General features: G+C 36.7%; 1 protein-coding gene across 3 annotated transcripts in view; it reads right to left on the bottom strand.

Annotated features, from left to right (window-relative positions):
* Positions 1–19,263, bottom strand: part of Stag1 (STAG1 cohesin complex component) — a 322,127-nt gene that overhangs the window by 150,178 nt on the left and 152,686 nt on the right. For all 3 annotated transcript variants that reach the window (XM_076576916.1, XM_076576918.1, XM_076576917.1), the window contains 2 exons: positions 13,739–13,943; positions 528–679 (listed from right to left, as the gene is read on the bottom strand). In XM_076576916.1, coding sequence (XP_076433031.1) covers positions 528–679; positions 13,739–13,943 — 357 coding nt within the window. The remainder of the gene's footprint in view (positions 1–527; positions 680–13,738; positions 13,944–19,263) is intronic.

Below are 19,263 nucleotides of genomic sequence, written 5' to 3'. Positions count from 1 at the left end.
GAGACACCAATCTTACTTAGAAGGATGCTTTATATATCAACTAAAACACTGACTGAGGATTTTTCCTATAAATACACACTTGCTTTCTTCCAAATGGCATTTATTATTTAGTGTACTTTCTGAGCTTGCAACATGATAACTGACTTTCCCAACATTCTGATAATCTTTTACTAAAATAAATTTGCATATGGTTCACTTAACCACTGATGAATATTCTAGTTTTGTTTATAGAACTTTAAGATTAAATAATTCAACTAAAACTAAATGTTAAAAATGTAAGATAGATATTTATTTTCCACCCTCCCATTCACATACCACAGGTCTCATGTACTCCTAGCCCCAAACTCGCTATATAGCCAAGGTTGGTCTTGAATTGACTCTCCTGCCTGACCTTCCCAAGTACCAGGATTACAGATTTGAGCCACCATAGCCAATTTTAAAACGTTCTTTTCACAAAAACCAGTAGAAACTATTATATTTTCTAAATATTTACAAACCATAAAAGATCAAGTTACCATAAAACTTACCTCTTTGCGTTTCTGAAGTAATAACTCCAACCTTTCATTGGCTCTCTTCCCAATCATCTTATTTCTCTCAGCTTCATATTGCCTCTGTGTATTATCCTGATGAATACTGAGGTTTAAGGCAACATTCACCAGAGCAGTCATCAGCTTCATGGCTACAAAATAAAGGACAATTACAATATTCATCTATGAAATAATTTTTTAGGCAGAAGATCAAAAGTTAAAGCAACAGAAGAAAGAAAAAGCAGTTTTACAACCCAGGAATAATTTAAAGTAAAAAAATGATAACTGACAAAAATAAACTCATCTTCTTAGTTGCAAAATAACTTCCTCTATTTTAGCAAAGAATAACATGATTTGTTAAAACTGTCCACTTCATAGTCTTATCCAAGGAGCTGGAGAGATGGCTCAGTAGTTTAGAGTACTGGCTGCACTTCTAGAGGATCTGAGTTTGATTCCCAGCATCCACATGGTAGCTCAGAACTGTCTGTATTTCCAGGTCCATGGGATCTGATAGCCTCCTCTGGCCTGTGTGAACACTAGGCACACACACATAGTGCACTGACATATATACTGGCAAACATTTATACACATAAAATAATAAAGAGTTTTAAAGTCCTATCTGGGCTACCAGGACAGAAGACGGAAGGAAGTAACACCAATGCCTTGCCTACATCCACAAATTAACTGTGTGTAACCCGTCTTGCCACTACTACATGTGTGTTACAACTGCTTCCTTTGTATCTTTACTTAGGTGAATCAGAAGTCCCTAAAATATATAATTACCATATGGACTTTACACACAAAAAAAGGTTTATCCCTCCACTGCTCACCTAAGAGTGGTACAACATCCAAATCCAGAAAAAGCACACTTACTTTCAAGCATACCATAATACTAAAAATAAGAATGATTTTAAAGAATATATATATATATATATATATATATATATGTGTGTGTGTGTATATGTATGTGTGTATATATATTCCAGGTGGTGGTGGGTGGTGATGCATGCCTTTAATCTCAGCACTTGGGAAGTAGAGGCAGGCAGATCTCTGTGAGTTCAAGGCCAGCCTGGTCTAAAGAGCGAGTTCCAGGACAGCAAGGGTGGTTACACAGAGAAACACTGTCTCAAAAAACAAAACAAACAAAAAATTATATACATACACACATATAAAACATATACATGGTATATTTGCCTACCTATGCACACTCAGTACAGAAAAAGTTCTTTCTACATTTAAGCCAGCTACAGGTTAACAGTGACTGCTATAGCCCTTAAACAAAAATATAAAACAAAAACACTGAAAACAAATTTAAGCTAATGACTACTTATAAATTCATTTAATGTTTCTAAGATAAAATATTTTGACTGTTACTGTGCTTCAAACTACAAGCTAGTTATTTTATAGTTGTATGGAAATCAGTGGACTATTGCCTATAGTGTGACAGTAAAGTATTTTCAAAATAAAGTGTATGGGAAAGGAAAGCTAAAGGGTCAGACCTATCTAGGGCATTCAAGCTCTCCAAATATACAAAGGTATCAGTTTATCAGCTTGTTCGAGCACAAAACAAACATCTACATTTATAAAACAAAATGACTTGAAAATCAAAGAGTTGAGAGTCATTAAAACTAATTTTGGCTGGAAATAACAAGTAGAAGACAAGACACAGCTTTCCCCAAATTTAATGACATGTTCTTTCAGCTGTAACTCCTCATGATCTCAGATCCCAAAGTCTATCATTACCATGACCTTCTTCCTGCCCAGATAAACAATAATAAAAATAATAAAACAAACAAAAACTACAAAATGACTAACACATTCTCTCCAGGCATTACCAGATGTAGTATAGTAGTGTTTGTTCTTTAAAGTATTTCTCAACCCATACAATTAATTATTCAACCCAAACAAGAATTGTTCACTGGCTTCCAATTTTACATGATAAGTATAATATAGGTCTTACACGCTGTTATACTGAGCACACTGAAATTATTTATACTGACCAATATTATTTTAGTTTTGATATTGTTACTAATGGAATTCAGCTTTAAAAAATGTGACAGAGGCTTTCAAGTAACCCCTATGTCACCTTTTAAATTTTAAGTGTTATTATAGAATAATGAACATGTCCCTCCACAGTGGTATTCAGAATGCCATATGCAAACAAGTTCTGACAATAAGTTTTATGGTTAAGCTTATTTTAAGAAAAAGTTCATAACTTTTTGTCCTTTTGACTAAAATTAAGCATATTATTAAAAAGAATGTGCTTTGAAATTAATACCAACCTCACAGTCATTTCAATCCATGTCTGTTGAATGCCATAATAAAATGACATTAATAATATATTTCATTTTCTTGAAATTCATTTTACAGCATTTTGTAAAATCACTAGGAAATGACAGATTGTTAACTTAAAACCTGTTTTTACTAGACAGTTCCAGAGATGCTTGTGTGGTGCTCCCTATTTAATCTATGGATACAACAGACAGTGAATAATGTTCTATGCCCTATTTACAAACAAACAAAAACCAGAATAAAGCCAAACAGTTGTACCAATGATTTTTACATCCTAGTAAAGACAAGACAGAAGATATATGCTATGGTTGAGATGTTGAACATCAGCGGCAAAGGCATAAGTGCTGCTGCTCTTTGGAGATGTTCAAATCTTCAGCAAGTAGCCTAGCAGTCATTGGCAGTGTGCCTTAAAGCAATCATGAGGCCTAGTCTCTTTTGAAGCCTGGCTTCGTGGTCTATGCTTTTAGCTAGTGCCACAAGCTTCTCTCATATGTGCTACTAGTGGCTCAACCCTACAGAACCAATCTATCATGAACTGGAGCCTATAAAACTGCAGTTCCAAATAAGCCTTTACCTTTACAGTCTGATTAGCTTGGGTACTTTGCTATAGCAATGGGAAGCTGACTGACACATAGAATTAACGCTAAGATCACGAGAACTCTGCTGATTCTGTATACCTATTTATGTGAGAGGCCTTAGGAACTAGTTTGTAAAATTATCATAGAACAGGATAGAGAGAGCCTAGAATGTTATAAATAGGCAGAACAGGCAATTCTGGCACAAGCTCAGAGCAGACAGAATGCTGTTAAAATTGTGAACACTATGTTGATAAGGTTTCAGATGAAGATGCAGAATCTATTGGGAACTGAATTATAGGCCATTATTGTGGTGGTATTCTAACTGTACTGAAATGTGATTTTGATTGTATGTTAATAAATAAAGTTACCCGGGGGTCAGAGCTATTAGAGCCATAGCAAGAGTGTGGCGGTGGTGGCACACGCCTTTAATCCCACAGATCTCTGTGTGTTCAGGGATACAGCCAGCATTGGAGACATACGCCTTTAAGACCTAGAGGGCTATACATACAGACAGTGACGAGGCAGTCACGTGTTTGGGTTTACAACCAATGAGAAGGCAGAATGACTTTGAAACGACTGACACACAAGGAAATAGCTCTCTTTCGGGAAGCTGGGACACCGCAGGAGGAAGGGTGAGATTTTAGCTCTGAGCTCTGACCTCTTGGCTTTCTCTTTTACATTGTTTCTGTGTTTCTTATTCAATAAGATGGTTGGTTACATCTACACATTATGGTTTGAGCATAGAAGAACTTTGCTGCATTTTGTTTCTGACTCAAGACTGCAGAATAGGTGAAGCTTAAAAGGTGATGAAAAAATGTCAAGGCACCTTAGCATTCTGGCAGAAGTACAAGTATTACTGGGTGATTTTAGGAAAATGTAGAGTGAAAATAAGACTTCAAAAATAAGCACAAGAAGAAAATATTGGAAAAACCTGCAATTTGGCCAGAAAAGAACTGCAAGAAAAGGCATTGCCAAAGATGGTGAGGTTACCACTGGCAACAAGAGGCCAAGTGCCAAGCCAGGACAATAAGAGTGCCTCAGAGTACCCCAGTAATCAGGAAGGGCATTAGGGCTCAGAGAAGGAATAAAGCTGTTTTCAAAGCACTCCAAGGAAGAATCATTTGGAAAAGAAATAGCTCTGACTATTTCTAGGACAGATCTAGAGAACTGTTTCCCAGGGAGTCAACTCCCTTTGCTCAGTTCACAAGATTCTGGGTAGCTGATAAACCCATGGTTCAGGTAAGCCCAGACAACGGCAACAGACCCTGTCCTGGTAAAAATGGATTTATAGGCATGTGAAACACCACAATTATGAGATCATGAAGACTTCCACTGAAATTTCAAAGGAAAGCCTGGTAAGTTAAGTAGCAAAGTTGCAAGGCCCAAGTCTTTGCAAGTAGTCCTGACAGAGAGAAGCATGAAGATGTTTGTTTACAATGAAGCAGAAGCTTCACTGGAGAATCCAGAAGCTAGAGCAAACTTGCCAAGAGAAGCTGCAGGCAATGTTCAAAATCAGCCCAGAAAAGCAGCAGTTAAGCTACAACTTTCAACCTTGTTGCTGGAACACGAATTCTGCTAGAGTAGACTCTGGAACCTGGACATGGAGCTCTAGAATGTAATGTACGCCTTATTTGCTTCCAGTTTTTCTTTGGTCTGATCTCTCCTTTCTATTCCCCTATTTCTCCCTTTGTAAGTGGGAATGTTGACTCTAGGAACTATAAATTGGAAGTACATGATCTTTTCTTTTACTTTGTTATTCTAGGTATTTCTCCTAGGTCTGGCCTGATTATTGGATATCAAAGGGCAAAGAATGTTGTGGAGACCTAAAGAATACTAAGTCCCACAAGCATTAAAAACAATGTGATTAGGTGGCTATAGGCCATATAAGGACACAGCTGAAGTCTGACAAAACTATGTTTGGAAATGGGGCAATTTGGATTTTTATGAGAAAGATGTTGATAATACTTTTAATTATATGAGTATTATATGGAAATAAAACCTTATGGTAAACTTGCAGACTACAAATGGGAAAGCCATGTTATGTTGTAGGAGAAATAATTTTCATCTTCAATGAATCCACAAATAAATATAGTCCTAAATCACAAATATATTACTACATAAACATCGCAGGATGATGAACAGAGAACATTTACAACAAATCAAGGGTTAGAAAAAGCATGGTAACTATAGCTAGAATAAGTTATTTTCCTCCGAGGAACCCAGAAACATTCAATAATTACATTTCAGTTCAAGGGAACGTAGTGAGAACCAAACTATGTTTTGATAATGTCCAACTGCGATAGCTACTTAAAGTACAAACCAAGGTACGAATATCTTAAGGTTAAAAATAAATAAAAACTATTCTGAAATATGAATCTCCTTTACTAAAATGTATCTAACATGGTAGTATGGTTAAATAAAGATAACTGAGAGAGGTATATAATACATAACTGCTAAAAGTCTGTTTCAACTTAATAAAAAGCCTTCCAAAACAGTGTTTATTTCCAACAGAAAAAGAATACATGTAACTGTGAGACTTCTAGAATCGAAGAACTTTGAAATGCTTTCTAGAACTGAAAACCTTATAGAAATGTAATAGTACTATACAGTGAATGTAAGACATAAGACATAAAAGACTGACAACAGAGACACAATTTAATTCATAAGAAAAGTTTTGGATATTTGGAAGACAGACAAAAAGTGCTACTGATAAAAATCACTCAGTAAACTTGAGATGCTATGGAACTCATATGTTTACCCTGGAACTAACTAACCTGATTGTCTTTCTTCTCAGCTAAGACATAAGCAAGGTCAGAGATCATTTTATTCCAACACTGATAATCATGTCTGGCCATAACTGGCTTATAACTGGCCAAGCACAGTCTTTGAAACAGAAGATTAAATGCTCCTGCTCATCTTACCTAGTCCCCAAGATGTGTCTTGTAAAGTGAATAAAAATGATTGCTTTTTATTCTATGCTTCTCATATATACCATTAAAATGGATAATTACTACCCAACTAGAATTAAGTTCTGAGAAAGCTATTTGTTCAAAGGCGGTGGCCATTATCTGAAATTTTATACAACTGAGCTTTAGAGAAGTGAGTATTTAGTATAGAAACATGGTAATTACAGATACATTGAGGAATCACTGAAAAGAGTCTACCCTTTAGAACTTGGAATAAAAACAATGTTCAATACATTCTAATTTTCAATACCTAATATCTTTCCATTATTCAAATGTAACTAAGAAAAGGCAATTCTGGCCCGGGAAGCAAGCTGGCTAACTGCAGATCTTCATCTAGTTCCTCTCCTCCAAATCCAATCCCCAAGTCTTACTCACAGCTCTGCAGCAAACCACCTAATACAGCTTCCCTTACCCCCACCCCCATTTCCAGTGGATCACACAGACCTTACCCTTCAAAATTCCTTGCCCTCACTCTGCTTTATCCCAGGTCCCCTACTTCTAGCAGGTATCCCCTGGGAACCTACAGGCTACTCCAGCCAGGGAAACAAAAGGCTAACTGCAGATCTTAAGCCCTCTCTCTCCTTCTCCAAATTCTAGCAATCTCATCCCCAACTTTATAGCAGACTACCTGTTGTAGTCTTTCTTCATCCTGGCCCCATTCCAAGGAAACTAAGCAGATCTTGGTGTAACACCCTGCTTGCTTCCCTCATGTGGGGCTCCCCATAGCCCACCTCTGTTAGCCCATCCCCATTCCTAAGTGTTAGCTTCCAATACACATAAACAAATTTTACCTGGAACCATTAGTAACCACACCTATCAGAATCCCAGGAATTTCCTGAGGCAGCACACAGCTATCATATTCTCCGGAAGAACCAGAGAGGGAAACAGAAACCAAGAAAACAGTAAACACTCACCTAACTAAGACAAGACTGTATATTAGCACCCATAATTATAATCTTCCCAAACCCAGATGCCTTAATACCAAAGAAAAAAACAGTAACAGCCAGGACAATATGTCTACACTAGAGCCCAGCAACCCGACCACAGAAGGCCCTGAGTACTCCAATATAACCGAAGCACAAGACAAAGACCTTAAAGTAGCCTTTATGAACATAATACAGGTTCTTAAGGAGAAAATGAGAAAAAAAATCCCTTAAAGAAATCTTTGAAAACATAAACAGTGCAAGGAAATGAATAAAACAGTTCAATACCTAAAAGTGGAAACAAAATCAACAAAAAAGTCAAACTGAGATAAATTAGGAAACAAAAAATTTGGAATTTGAACAGAAATGTTGAAGACAAACTCCATCAACAGAATACAAGAGATGGAAGAATCACAGGCATTGAAGACATGGTAGAGGAAATGAACCTTTTCTTGAACAAATAAAATGTTAAATCTTAAAAAAAAAATCAAGGCATAAAACATTCAGGAAATTTAGGACATTATGAAAAGATCAAATCCAAGAATCAGATGAATAAAGGAAGGAGAAGAAACCCAGGTCAAAGGCACAGAAAATATTTTCAACAAAATTATGAAGAAAATTTATCTAACCTAAAGAAGGAGATGCCTATCAAGGTATAAGAACTATACAGAACATCAAATATATACAAGAGAAAAAAAGTCTCCTTGGCACGTAATGATCAAAACAGTAAATGTACAGAACAAAGAAAGAATATTAAAAGCTACAAGGGAAAAATACAACATATAAAGACAAACCTATTAGAAAAATACCTGACTTCTCAATGGAGACTCTAAAAGCCAGAAGGGGATAGGCAGATATTCACAGAATTTACCAGACCACAGATGCCAACCAGTGCAGAATATTACACCCAGCAAAACTTTCAATCACAATACATGGAGAAAATAAGACACTCTGTGATAAAACCAAATTAAAGCAATCCTACACTGAAAAATTTAAATATATATGAACCAAACACAGAGGTTCCCAAGTTCACCAAGGAAACACTACTATAGCTTAAATCACATATTGATCCTAACCCATCTCACCAATAGACAGGTCATCCACACAAAAACTAAACAGAGAAATGTTGGAGCTAACTAATGTTATAAACCAAATGGACGTAACAGGTATTTACAGAACATTTCACCCGAACAAAAAAGAATGTACCACCTTCTCTGCACCTCATGGAATTTTCTCCAAAATTGACCACATACAAGGACACAAAGCAAGTCTCAAGAGATATGAGAAAACTGAAATAACACCTTGCATCCTGTCTGTCCACCATGGATTGAAAATGGATATCAACAACAGAAACAATAGAAAGTTTGAAAAGTCATGGAAACAGAACTACTCACAATGGAACAAAAAATGGATCAGAAAGAAATTAAAGACTTTTTAGAATTGAATAAAAATGAATATACACCATACCAAAACTAACAGGACACAATGAAGGTGGCCCTAAGAGACAGATTATAGTTAAGTACCTATATATAAAATTGGAGAGATCTCATATTAGTAACTAAACAGTATACCTGAAAGCTCTAGAACTAAAATAAGAAACTCACCCAAAAGGAATAGATGGTAAGAAATAATCAAACTCAGGGCAGAAATCAATATGCTAGACACAAACAAAACAATGAATCAGTGAAACAAAGAGTTTGGTTCCTTGAGAAAAATCACTAAGATTGACAAACCCTCAACCAAATTAACTAAGAGGTGGAGAGAGAATATCCAAATTAACAAAATTAGAGATGAAAGGGGGGATATACCAATGGAGAATGAAGAATTCATAGACTCTTACGGATGTACTTCAAAAATATATATTCTACCCATTTGGAAAATTTAAAAGAAATGGATAATTTTCTTAATAAATACCACTTACAACAGTTAAATGGAAATCTGATAAGAAATTTAAACAGACCTATAACACCTAGTGAAAGAGAAGCAGTCATGAGAAGTCTTTCAACCAAAAAGGCCCAGAGCCAGATTGTTTTAGAGCGTAATTCTATCAAATTTTCAAAAAAGAGTGAAAGCTAATATCTTCAAATTATTCTACAAAATTGAAATATAAGGAACATTGCTCAATTTGTTTTTTTGAGGCTACAGGTGCCTGATACATAAACCATATAAGGATCCAACAATGAAAGAGAATTATAAACCATTTTCCCTTATGATCATAGATGCAAAAATTATCAATAAAATATTTACAAACCAAACCGAAGAACACATCAAAAAGATCATCTACCATGATCAAGTAGGCTTCATCCCAGAGATGCAAGGAAGGGTCAATATATGAAAATCAATAAATATAACGTACCATATAAGCAAAGCGAAAGAAAATACACACAATCATCTCATTAGATTCAGAAAAGACATTTGACAAAATCCAGCCGGGCGGTGGTGGTGCATGCCTTTAATCCCAGCACTCAGGAGGCAGAGCCAGGTGGATCTCTGTGAGTTCGAGGCCAGCCTGGGCTACCAAGTGAGTTCCAGGAAAGGCGCAAAGCTACCCAGAGAAACCCTGTCTCGAAAAACCAAAAAAATAAAAATAAAATAAAATCCAACACACTTTCATGATAAAAATCCTTGGACAGATTAAGGGTACAAGGGACATAGGGAAACATAATAAAGGCAGTATACAGCAAGCCCATAGCCAACATCAACTTATACTGAGAGAAACTCAAACAATGCCACCAAAATCAGAAATAAGACAATATTGTCTGCTCTCTCCATACTTACTTCAAGTACTATATTGAGTAAGTATACTTAGCTAGAGCAATAAAACAACTAAAAAAATTCAAGGGGATACAAATTGAAAAGGAAGAAGTCAAAGTATCTTTATTTGCAGATGATATGATAGTATACATAAATGACCCTAAAAATTCTAGTAGGGAACTCCTACAGCTGATGAACACTTTCATCAAAGTAGCTAGATAGAAAATTAACTCACAAAATCCAGTAGCCTTCTTATATACAAATGACAAATGGACTAAGAAAGAGCCTCAAATAATATAAAATATCTTGGAGTAACACTAACTAAGCAAGTGAAATACTCTGAAGAAAGAAATTGAAGAAGGTATCAGAAGATGGAAAAATCTCCCATGCTCATGGATCTGTAGGATTAATATATTAAAATTAGCACCCTACCAAAGTAATCTCCAGGTTAAATACAATCCCCATCAAAATTCTACACAGAATTTGAAATTTTAAAAATTTCTATGAAAACACAAACAAAAACCAGAATAGCTAAAGCAATCCTGAAAAATTAAAAAAAAAAACAAAAAACAAAAAACTGCTGAAGGTATCACCATTCCTAATTTCAAGCTATACTATAGAGCTATCGTAATAAAAATGGTATAGTATTAGCACAAAACCAGACATTTTGGTCAATGGAATCAAATTAAAGACCCAGACATAAATGTACACACTTATGGATACCTGATTTTTGATGAAGCCAAAAATACACAATGGGAAAATAGCATCTTTTAACAAATGTTGTTGGTTAAACAGAATGGCTGTATGTAGTACAATCTCAAGTAGACCCACATACTCATCACCTTGTAAAACTTAATTCGAAGTAGATCAAAGACCTCAACCTAAAACCAGATACACTAAACCTGATAGAAGAGAAAGTGGGGAATAGCCTTGAACCAAGTGAAAAAGGATAAGACTTTCTGAACAAAACACTGTTAGTATAGGCACGAAGATCAACAAATAATAAATGGGATCTCATGAAACTGAAAAGTTCTTGTAAGGCAAAGGGCACTGTCATTTGTACAAAATAGCAGGCTACAAAATGGGAAAATATTTTTTACCAACTTTTTTTTTTAATCAACATTTGTTAGAGGTCTAATATCCAAAATATATAAAGAACTCAAAAACTATATACCAAGAAAAGAACCCAATTAAAAAATGGGGTATAGATCAAAATAGAGAATTCTCAATAGAGGAAATGCAAATGGCTGAGAAACACTTGAAGAAAGGTTCAACATCGCTAGTCATCAAGGAAATGAAAATCAAAACTATTTTGAGATTTCACGTCACACTTATCAGAGTGGCTAAAATCAATAAAACAAGTTCTGGCTCATGTTGGTGAGGATGTGGAGTAAGGGAAATACCCATCCATTGTGGGACTACAAACTTGTACAGCTACTATTGAAATCAGTGTGCAATTCCTCAAAAAGATGGGAATTGACCTATAGGCACATAACCAAAGGATGCTCAACAATTTTCATTGTTGCTCTATTCATAACAGACAGAAATTGGAAACAACCTAGATGTTTCTCAACAGATGAATGGATAAGGAAGATGTGATATATTTATACAATGGAGTATTAGAAGTTAAAAATATAAAATATGAAATTCACAGGTAAATGGAAAAAAATCATCCTGAGTGAAGTAACCTAGACTCAAAGTAACAACTACAGTGTGTATTTGTTTATATGTGGATATTGGCTGTTAAGTTAATGATAACCAAGCTACAAACCAAGGTGAGGTATAATGGATGGGGGGAGGGAACATGTCAGGTTCCCCTAAAAAAGGGAAACAGAACAGACAATTATGCATTGATGGGGAGGATCAAGTGGAGAGAGGGAAGGAAGAGGGGGACAAGGGAGAGAATACATGGAGAGACAGTTAAAATTAAGGGCCATTTGAGGGGTAGTATGGAATCCTAGTGCTGTAAACAATTTCTAAAATACAGACATATATGAAGGTGATCTAAATGAAATCACCAAATAATGAGGAAGGCAGAGCCCAAACTGAACATCTCTTGTCACTAAATAAAGCTTCCAGTACAAGGACTGGATTACAACTAATTGAAATGTTAACCAAAGGGTTCCCATAGGAACCCCCAAACAACTGAGGCTGTTGCCAAGACTATAGGTTGCTCTCAACAAACTGATGGGGAGGCCCTGTTGTTGAAGACAACACCTACTCAACTCAACGAATGAGGAGGAGTCGAACCAGTGCCTGCCTAAAGCCTTCATCCCTATGTGACAATGTCTTTGGTACAGGATGATACTCTGAATGCACATAAGAAACATAAATTCCAAGACAAACCACAAACCCTTTGATTTACCATGGTGTCCTGCCTGCAACATATGCTAGTGCAATGGTGGCACAAAGCTTGTGGGAGTAACCAACCAATATCTGTTGTGGGATTTTTGTACACTATGTGAAGGTATATTGCTGTGATTAGTGTAATAAAAGGCGGAACAGCCAATAGCTAGGTAGGAGATATAGGTGGAACTTCTGGACAGGGAGAGAAAGGAGGAGGAGAAAAATTAAGATATGGAGATGCCAATAAGGCATGGAGGAGTCAGACATACCAATGAAAGAAAAGCAAAAGGCCACAAGGTAAAAGGGAGATTAATAAAAGCAGGTTAATTTACATTACAAGAGCTAGTGGGACAAGTCTAAGCTAATGGCCAAGCTTTCATAGTTAACAGTAAGTCTCTGTGTCATTTGTGAGCTGGCAGCTACCAAAAAATCCAACTACAAATATCTGCTTTCATTTAAAGCCCATTCCACAAGCTGGAACCCATATTCCACACTTATTGGGAAATCAAGAACATGAGACTAGGTAGATCAGGGAGCTAGGGTAAAACCAATACTGTTCTAAAAAGATTACATAACAATCAATGACTCCTAATGACATTCTGCTATACTGAAAGATCAGTGCCTTGCTTAGCCATCATTAGAGAAGCTTCCTTTTGCAGCAGACAGGAACAAATAAAGAGACCCACAGCCAGACATTATGCAGAGTGAAAGACCATACAGTATAGTTTTATGTCAACTTGATACAAGCTAAAGTTACCTCAGAAGAGAGAGCCTCAATTAAGATCAGGCTCTAAGTGATTGATGGGGAAGGGCCCCAGGCCTTTAATCCCAGCAATTGGGAAGCTGAGGCAGGTAGATCACTATGAATAGGAGGCCAGCCTGGTCTACATACGAAGATCCAGGTAAGCCATAGTTACATAGTGAGACCTTGTCTAAAAACAAACAAACAAACAAACAAACAAACAAAAACAACCCTAACAACTAGTATTACTTGTGTTTTACCAAAGCACATGGCACAATGGCCTCTTAAAATTTCTTTGGCTTGGGTATAATGGGGGGATATGTTCAAAGCACATTTGTATGTAGGCATGAAAATAGCCTTTGTTATTCAGTATATTAAAAACAAAAGGCTGGAAAACACAGATAAAAGAAAATCAACAGACATTTATAGATATTAGACAGCTATTTTCAATTTTTATTCTTAAGGCTGTAAAATACCAAGTACGAAAATTAACTATGTAGATATTTTCCGAGCAAATACTAAATTAACCTTAGATCAAAGTAAAGTTTGGTTACAATAAAACAAAATTTGGCAAACTCAATGAAAAGCAAAGAAGACATTGGTTACTTACCAGCAAGGGTACTTGTATGCCTAAAAGCTCTGACCTGGGAATCTGATAAACCAGTCAAAAGGGAGATTACGGTGTCCATCATATATTCATCATAAATTATGCTATACTGACACTGCCGAATCAGGACTCCAATAAATTCACAAAAATTGGAACGGAATTTTTTCCACTGAGGGCCAGGCATGGTAAGGGGGTAGTCACCACTGTCCTAGAAGGTGTAAAAAGAACTTATTAAGTATCACAAGATAACAGATCAGACTTTTATTCCTACATACAAAAGAATATTTTATTTCTAAATACATGTAGACTGAAATATGTCTTTCATGGGTACATTAATAGTGTTAATGTTTTTGCTTTAAACATTCACAAATCTTAACGTGCTCAAAACTATCATGTTAAAATCAGTGTTTACTTCATTATTCTAAAATTCTTAATAAAAATAACAGTTCCAATTTATGTGTTTACATTTTTATAAAGGTAATTTGAAACAGGAACTGAAAAATAGTTTACAAAGAATATTTACTGTTGATTATAAAGGAAGTAATTAAGATACATCTGTCAACATCGCTTTTTACATTTTTTTAAATTCATTTACTGAGAGAGAGTGGCAGACAGACAGACATACCCAACACATGAATGCCACAATGCAAATATGGAAGTCAAAAGACAGTCTGCTAGTGTTGGCTATCTCCTTCCGTCATGTGGCTTCTCGATTACTAAACTCACACCAGCAGGCTTGGTAGCCCTTTCTACCCACTGAAACATCTCATCAAGTCAGCATGGCATTTCTCAGTATTTCTAAATCTAAATTAAGAATGAATATTTTTTAAAAGCGTAGCACTTCACAAAGAAGCCTTTTCTTCAAATTTTACGATAAACTTGATAATAATTCTATTTCATAAAGCAGATTTATTAACTTTTTTAAAAGAAAAATACAGGATGGGCTCTTTGTAAATTGTGTAACTTTGTTTAAATCACAAAATCAATAGTTGAGCCTAACACTAAAGGCCTTCTTTCTCCAGCTTAAAACATTTAAGAAAATACATAAAAGGAGGGATAGATATGGTGGTATAAACCTGCAATCCTAATACTGGATTTTAGCCAAGGGGATTTGGGAGTTTGAAGGCAGTCTGAAACACAAACAAAGCAAAATGACAACAAACAACAACAAACAACAAAACCGTTTCTCAAAAACTGAGAGCGAGAAGGGGAGGGGAGAGAAGAGTTGAAACTAAACTGAAAAGACAGAGATGTAGTGACAACCAAGGTAGGTAAGAAGAAATCAACTAAAATGTAAAGCCAAGTCAAAGGCCAAGTGTGTTCTAGCTTGGTGTGGGAAAGTAAAGTTTGTGCTCAATCAAAATTGTTTCCAACAACAAAATCTAGGAACAAGGCAGGGGAACAAGAGGACTTTTACTTGTGGTGAAACAGGTCAGTGAGTGCTAATGTTCAACTGGAAAGCAAGGAGCCCAGCTTGCTTGTTTTGATCTTTTTCTTGCATAAATCAAAAGACTTAATCTGATGGGCACTGGGATAGGGACCAGCAAATGCATCAAAACCAGGGCAGAAGCCAAGATCCATTATAACTGAGAAGACGGAAAAGAGCCTCTAGACCAGAAGAGAAGGAGAAAAAAAAAAAAAATACTGCCTTGGGCTCTGCATCTGCATCATTTGATATCAACCAAAAAGCTGTTAGCTTGAAGATAGACAGGAAACTCCCCTTTTGTCCAAAAGCAAGAGACTGCCTGCTACAGAAACAAGAGGAACAAGAAGCTGAAAGGGTACTTAAATGGCTCTAGACACACAGGGTACCATTAAGACCCAGCAGGACCATGAATAAATGTTACTATTGGTACCAGGCAGCAAGCAACACTGTAGTGCAACTTGTAGGAGAAAAGATGAGGAAGTGATTTATTCTGTGGCAGTGCAGAAGTCTCTTGAGGTATATCCTTAATAAAAAAAACCCACCAATAAACTGCCCTTCACCAAAGAACCTTCTCAATACAGCAAAAGGAAGCCAGTACAGGAACTGTAACTCATCAAAAGATCATGGGGACTCCAACATCAATGGATACAACTGCAACACAGCTTCTACATCAATAACTCAGAGAACACCACAGAAGAGAGGCAAGAAAGATCACGGTGGCTGCTATTCTTGGTCGTCAACTTGACTACATCTGGAACTAACTAAAACCTAAGCAGAGGGGTATACCTGTGAGGGAGTTTTTAATTAAATCATTCAAAGTGGGAAGACCCACTTTTAACCCAGCTCTTTTGGGGTGGTAAGATCCACCTCTAATCTGGACTATACCTTCTGTTAGCATCCTGTATAAAAATTATAAAAGAGCGTGTTTGCTTTTGCTCTCACTGGCAAGTCCATTCCTTCACTGGCATTAGAGTCTACTACTTCAGAATTCTGGTCTGTCCTGAAGACCAGGTGAAACATGGACTGAACAACTACTGGATTTTTGGACCTTCCCTGGGTAGACAACCATTATTGGACTAGCTGGACCACAGCCTGTAAGCCATTCTAATAAATTTAAAATAAAATAAATGAATAAAAAAGAAAAACCTCATGATATTCAAAGCACAAAAACAAAAAGGTCTACCATTAGGGAAATCTGAACTCTATGGCACATTAAAAGTAATGATAGTAACAAAAGAACACAAATCTCACTTTCCAAATAGACTGAAAAACCTATACCTTTAGAACCTTTTAGTTTTTGTGCCACTTGCAAATATTACTGTCATTTTTAAATTATTTATTTATTTGCAAAAAAGAGTCTGTCTATTTCAAAAATTTCTTAACTCTTTAATCTGGAACACTCACTCCTAAATGGGATGTCTTCATCAAAGCTCTCCCCTCAGGGCTCAAGGAAGAAGAAGCAGAAAGATTGTAAGAGTGAGAGGGGATGGAAACAGCATCTTCCAGACACAACAGAATTGAAACACATATGACCTCACAAAGACTGTGGCTGAACACACGAGGCCTATGTAGGTTCCAGCTAGATAGTGTACCATTGCTAAGAGAGAAAGGTAGAAATGGGTTCCCATCCATAAGCAGTCCAAATGACAACTGTTTGCAAAGGAAAAGTTAGCTTTCTCAACTGAAGTCTCACTGGGTATATAATTCACACTCAAGAGTAGGTCTCATGCCCAGATGGCCAACACAAAACAAACTCAAAGGTATTTTTGTAGACTTTCTGTCTCATACTGCTTTCTTTAGGCTTTACATTTTGTTGTTGTTTGGGTTTGGTCTTACTAGTTTTCTACTTGTATATTATGATTTCGAATTTTGTAATGTTATGGGTTTAGTTTGTGGGTTTGTTTGTCTGTGTTTCATGAGTTTTTTAAATTGTGGTTTGTTTGCTTGTTTTCTTTTTCCGTTTTTCTTTTTTCTCCCCGAGTCAGGGTTTCTTGAGACAGGGTGTAGCCTTGGCTGTCCTGGAAATCACTTTGTAGACCAGGCTGGCCTTGAACTCACAGAGATCTGCCTGCCTCTGCCTCCTGAGTGCTGGGATTAAAGGCATGCATCGCCACTGCCACTGTCACTGCCACTGCCACTGCCACTGCCACTGCCACCACCACCCAGCCCTGTTTGCCTGTTTTCAAAAGAGAGGAAGAAAGAATGTGGAGTTGGGTGGGTGGGAAGACAGAGAGTATCTGGGAGGAATTGGAGAAGAAACCATGACCAGAATATACTGTATGAAAAAATTATACTTTCAATAAAAATATATATTAATAAAGAGAAGTAACCTGTTTAATAATAAATAAATTCTTAGCTCTCAAATGAATTACAAATTGAGGTTAATATCTTTGAATATACATCACTTTTTCATGTTATGATTTTAGAAAGTATAAGGTTATTGAAGGCCAATGACGTACTGGAAGATGAGCTTCTTTATTGAAGAAGTATCTTTAAAAACAACAACAATAAACAGAATGTGAAGATAACAAAATAGAAGTCATAAGAAAGTGGCCCAAAGATCCACCCTCAACTATATTTAAGACCTTTGAGGAAGTATTATAGTGTCTTGAAAAAGACATGAATTTGTGAAAGAAAATCATATTAAGTAACAGATAAAATACAGATTTTGTAGGCTATCTGATAAATACAGGCAAAGTAATACATAACTAATAAAATGAGAAGTAGTAAAATAACAAATCGGGGTTGGGGATTTAGCTCAGTGGTAGAGCGCTTGTGTAGCAAGCACAAGGCGCTGGGTTCGGTCCTCAGCTCCAGAAAACAAACAAACAAAAACAACAACAAAAACAAACAAACAAACAGAACAAATCATCATTAAGTAAGGTCAGAAACATAGAAGGAAAAATTAGTGTATGATATCATATAGTACAATATCTATGTGGTATGTACTTTGCACATAAATGATTCAGTATCCATATACTAATGCAGGTTGATAGCTTTTAGAACAGGGAATCAAGATCTTCAGAAAAGTAAAGAGCTTGTTTTAAACCCTAGAACTTCGAGGCTTGCCCTCTGGGATTGTGATGCCTAAGCATCAGCTTCATGAAAATTGTTTCCCAGGACTCAAGGGACACTAGAGTTACTTACTGAGTATACTTCCCACAGAGTGGTTCTCCAGTAATAAGTGTCAAATGAGAAAACTGACAAGTTGATTTTCTAAGTTTTAGGAATAAACCTTAATGATGAAAATAAGAAAAGGGACAGGGGTGTGTGGTGGCATTGTGTTCCCCAAAATATTGTGTACCCTAGTAAATTTATCTGGGGTCAGAGAACAGACAGCCACTAGATACAAAGGCTAGAAAATGGTGGCACTCACACCTTTAATCCTAGCATTCCAGAGATAGAAATCCCTCTGGATCTCTGTGAGTTCAAGGTCACATTGGAAACAGCCAAGCATGGTGACACACGCCTTTAATCCCAGAAAGCCAGCCTTTAATCCCAGAGAGTGGTGGTAGAAAGCAGAAAGGTATATAAGGCGTGAGGACGAGAAACTAGAAGCATTTTGGCTGGTTAAGCATTTGACTGGTTAAGCTTTCAGGCTTGGGAGCAACACAGTTCAGCTGAGATTCATTCTGGATGAACACTCAGAGGCTTCCAACCTGAGGAAACAGGACCAGCTGAGGAATTGGCAAGGTGAGATAGCTGTGGCTTGTTCTGTCTCTCTGATCTTCCAGTGTTCACCCCAATACCTGGCTCAGGTTTGATTTTATTAATAAGAACTGTTAAGATTCCTGCTACAGTGTGTGTGTGTGTGTGTGTGCGTGTGCGTGTGCGTGTGCGTGTGTGTAACTTTTTACAGGTCAGTAACAAAATGTGGGGGATTTAAGGCCCTATGAAATGGCGCAATGGGTAAACATACTTGTCTTGCAAGCCTGATGACCTGAGTGAAGAACAGAACTCAACCCAATGATGTCTCTGACTTGCCCAAGTGTGCTAGGGCACATGTACACTTCTATTCAACCATGACCTGCACCCCAAAACATGAAGCTACACAACTATCTCCTCAACTCCTTATACCTCGAGTTTTAAATCTAGCTATTTT

Source organism: Peromyscus maniculatus, chromosome 7, assembly GCF_049852395.1.
Source record: "Peromyscus maniculatus bairdii isolate BWxNUB_F1_BW_parent chromosome 7, HU_Pman_BW_mat_3.1, whole genome shotgun sequence".
NCBI lineage: Eukaryota > Metazoa > Chordata > Mammalia > Rodentia > Cricetidae > Peromyscus > Peromyscus maniculatus.
The sequence above is the reverse complement of the archived record's forward strand: the minus strand, read 5'-3'. Positions and strand labels throughout refer to the sequence as shown.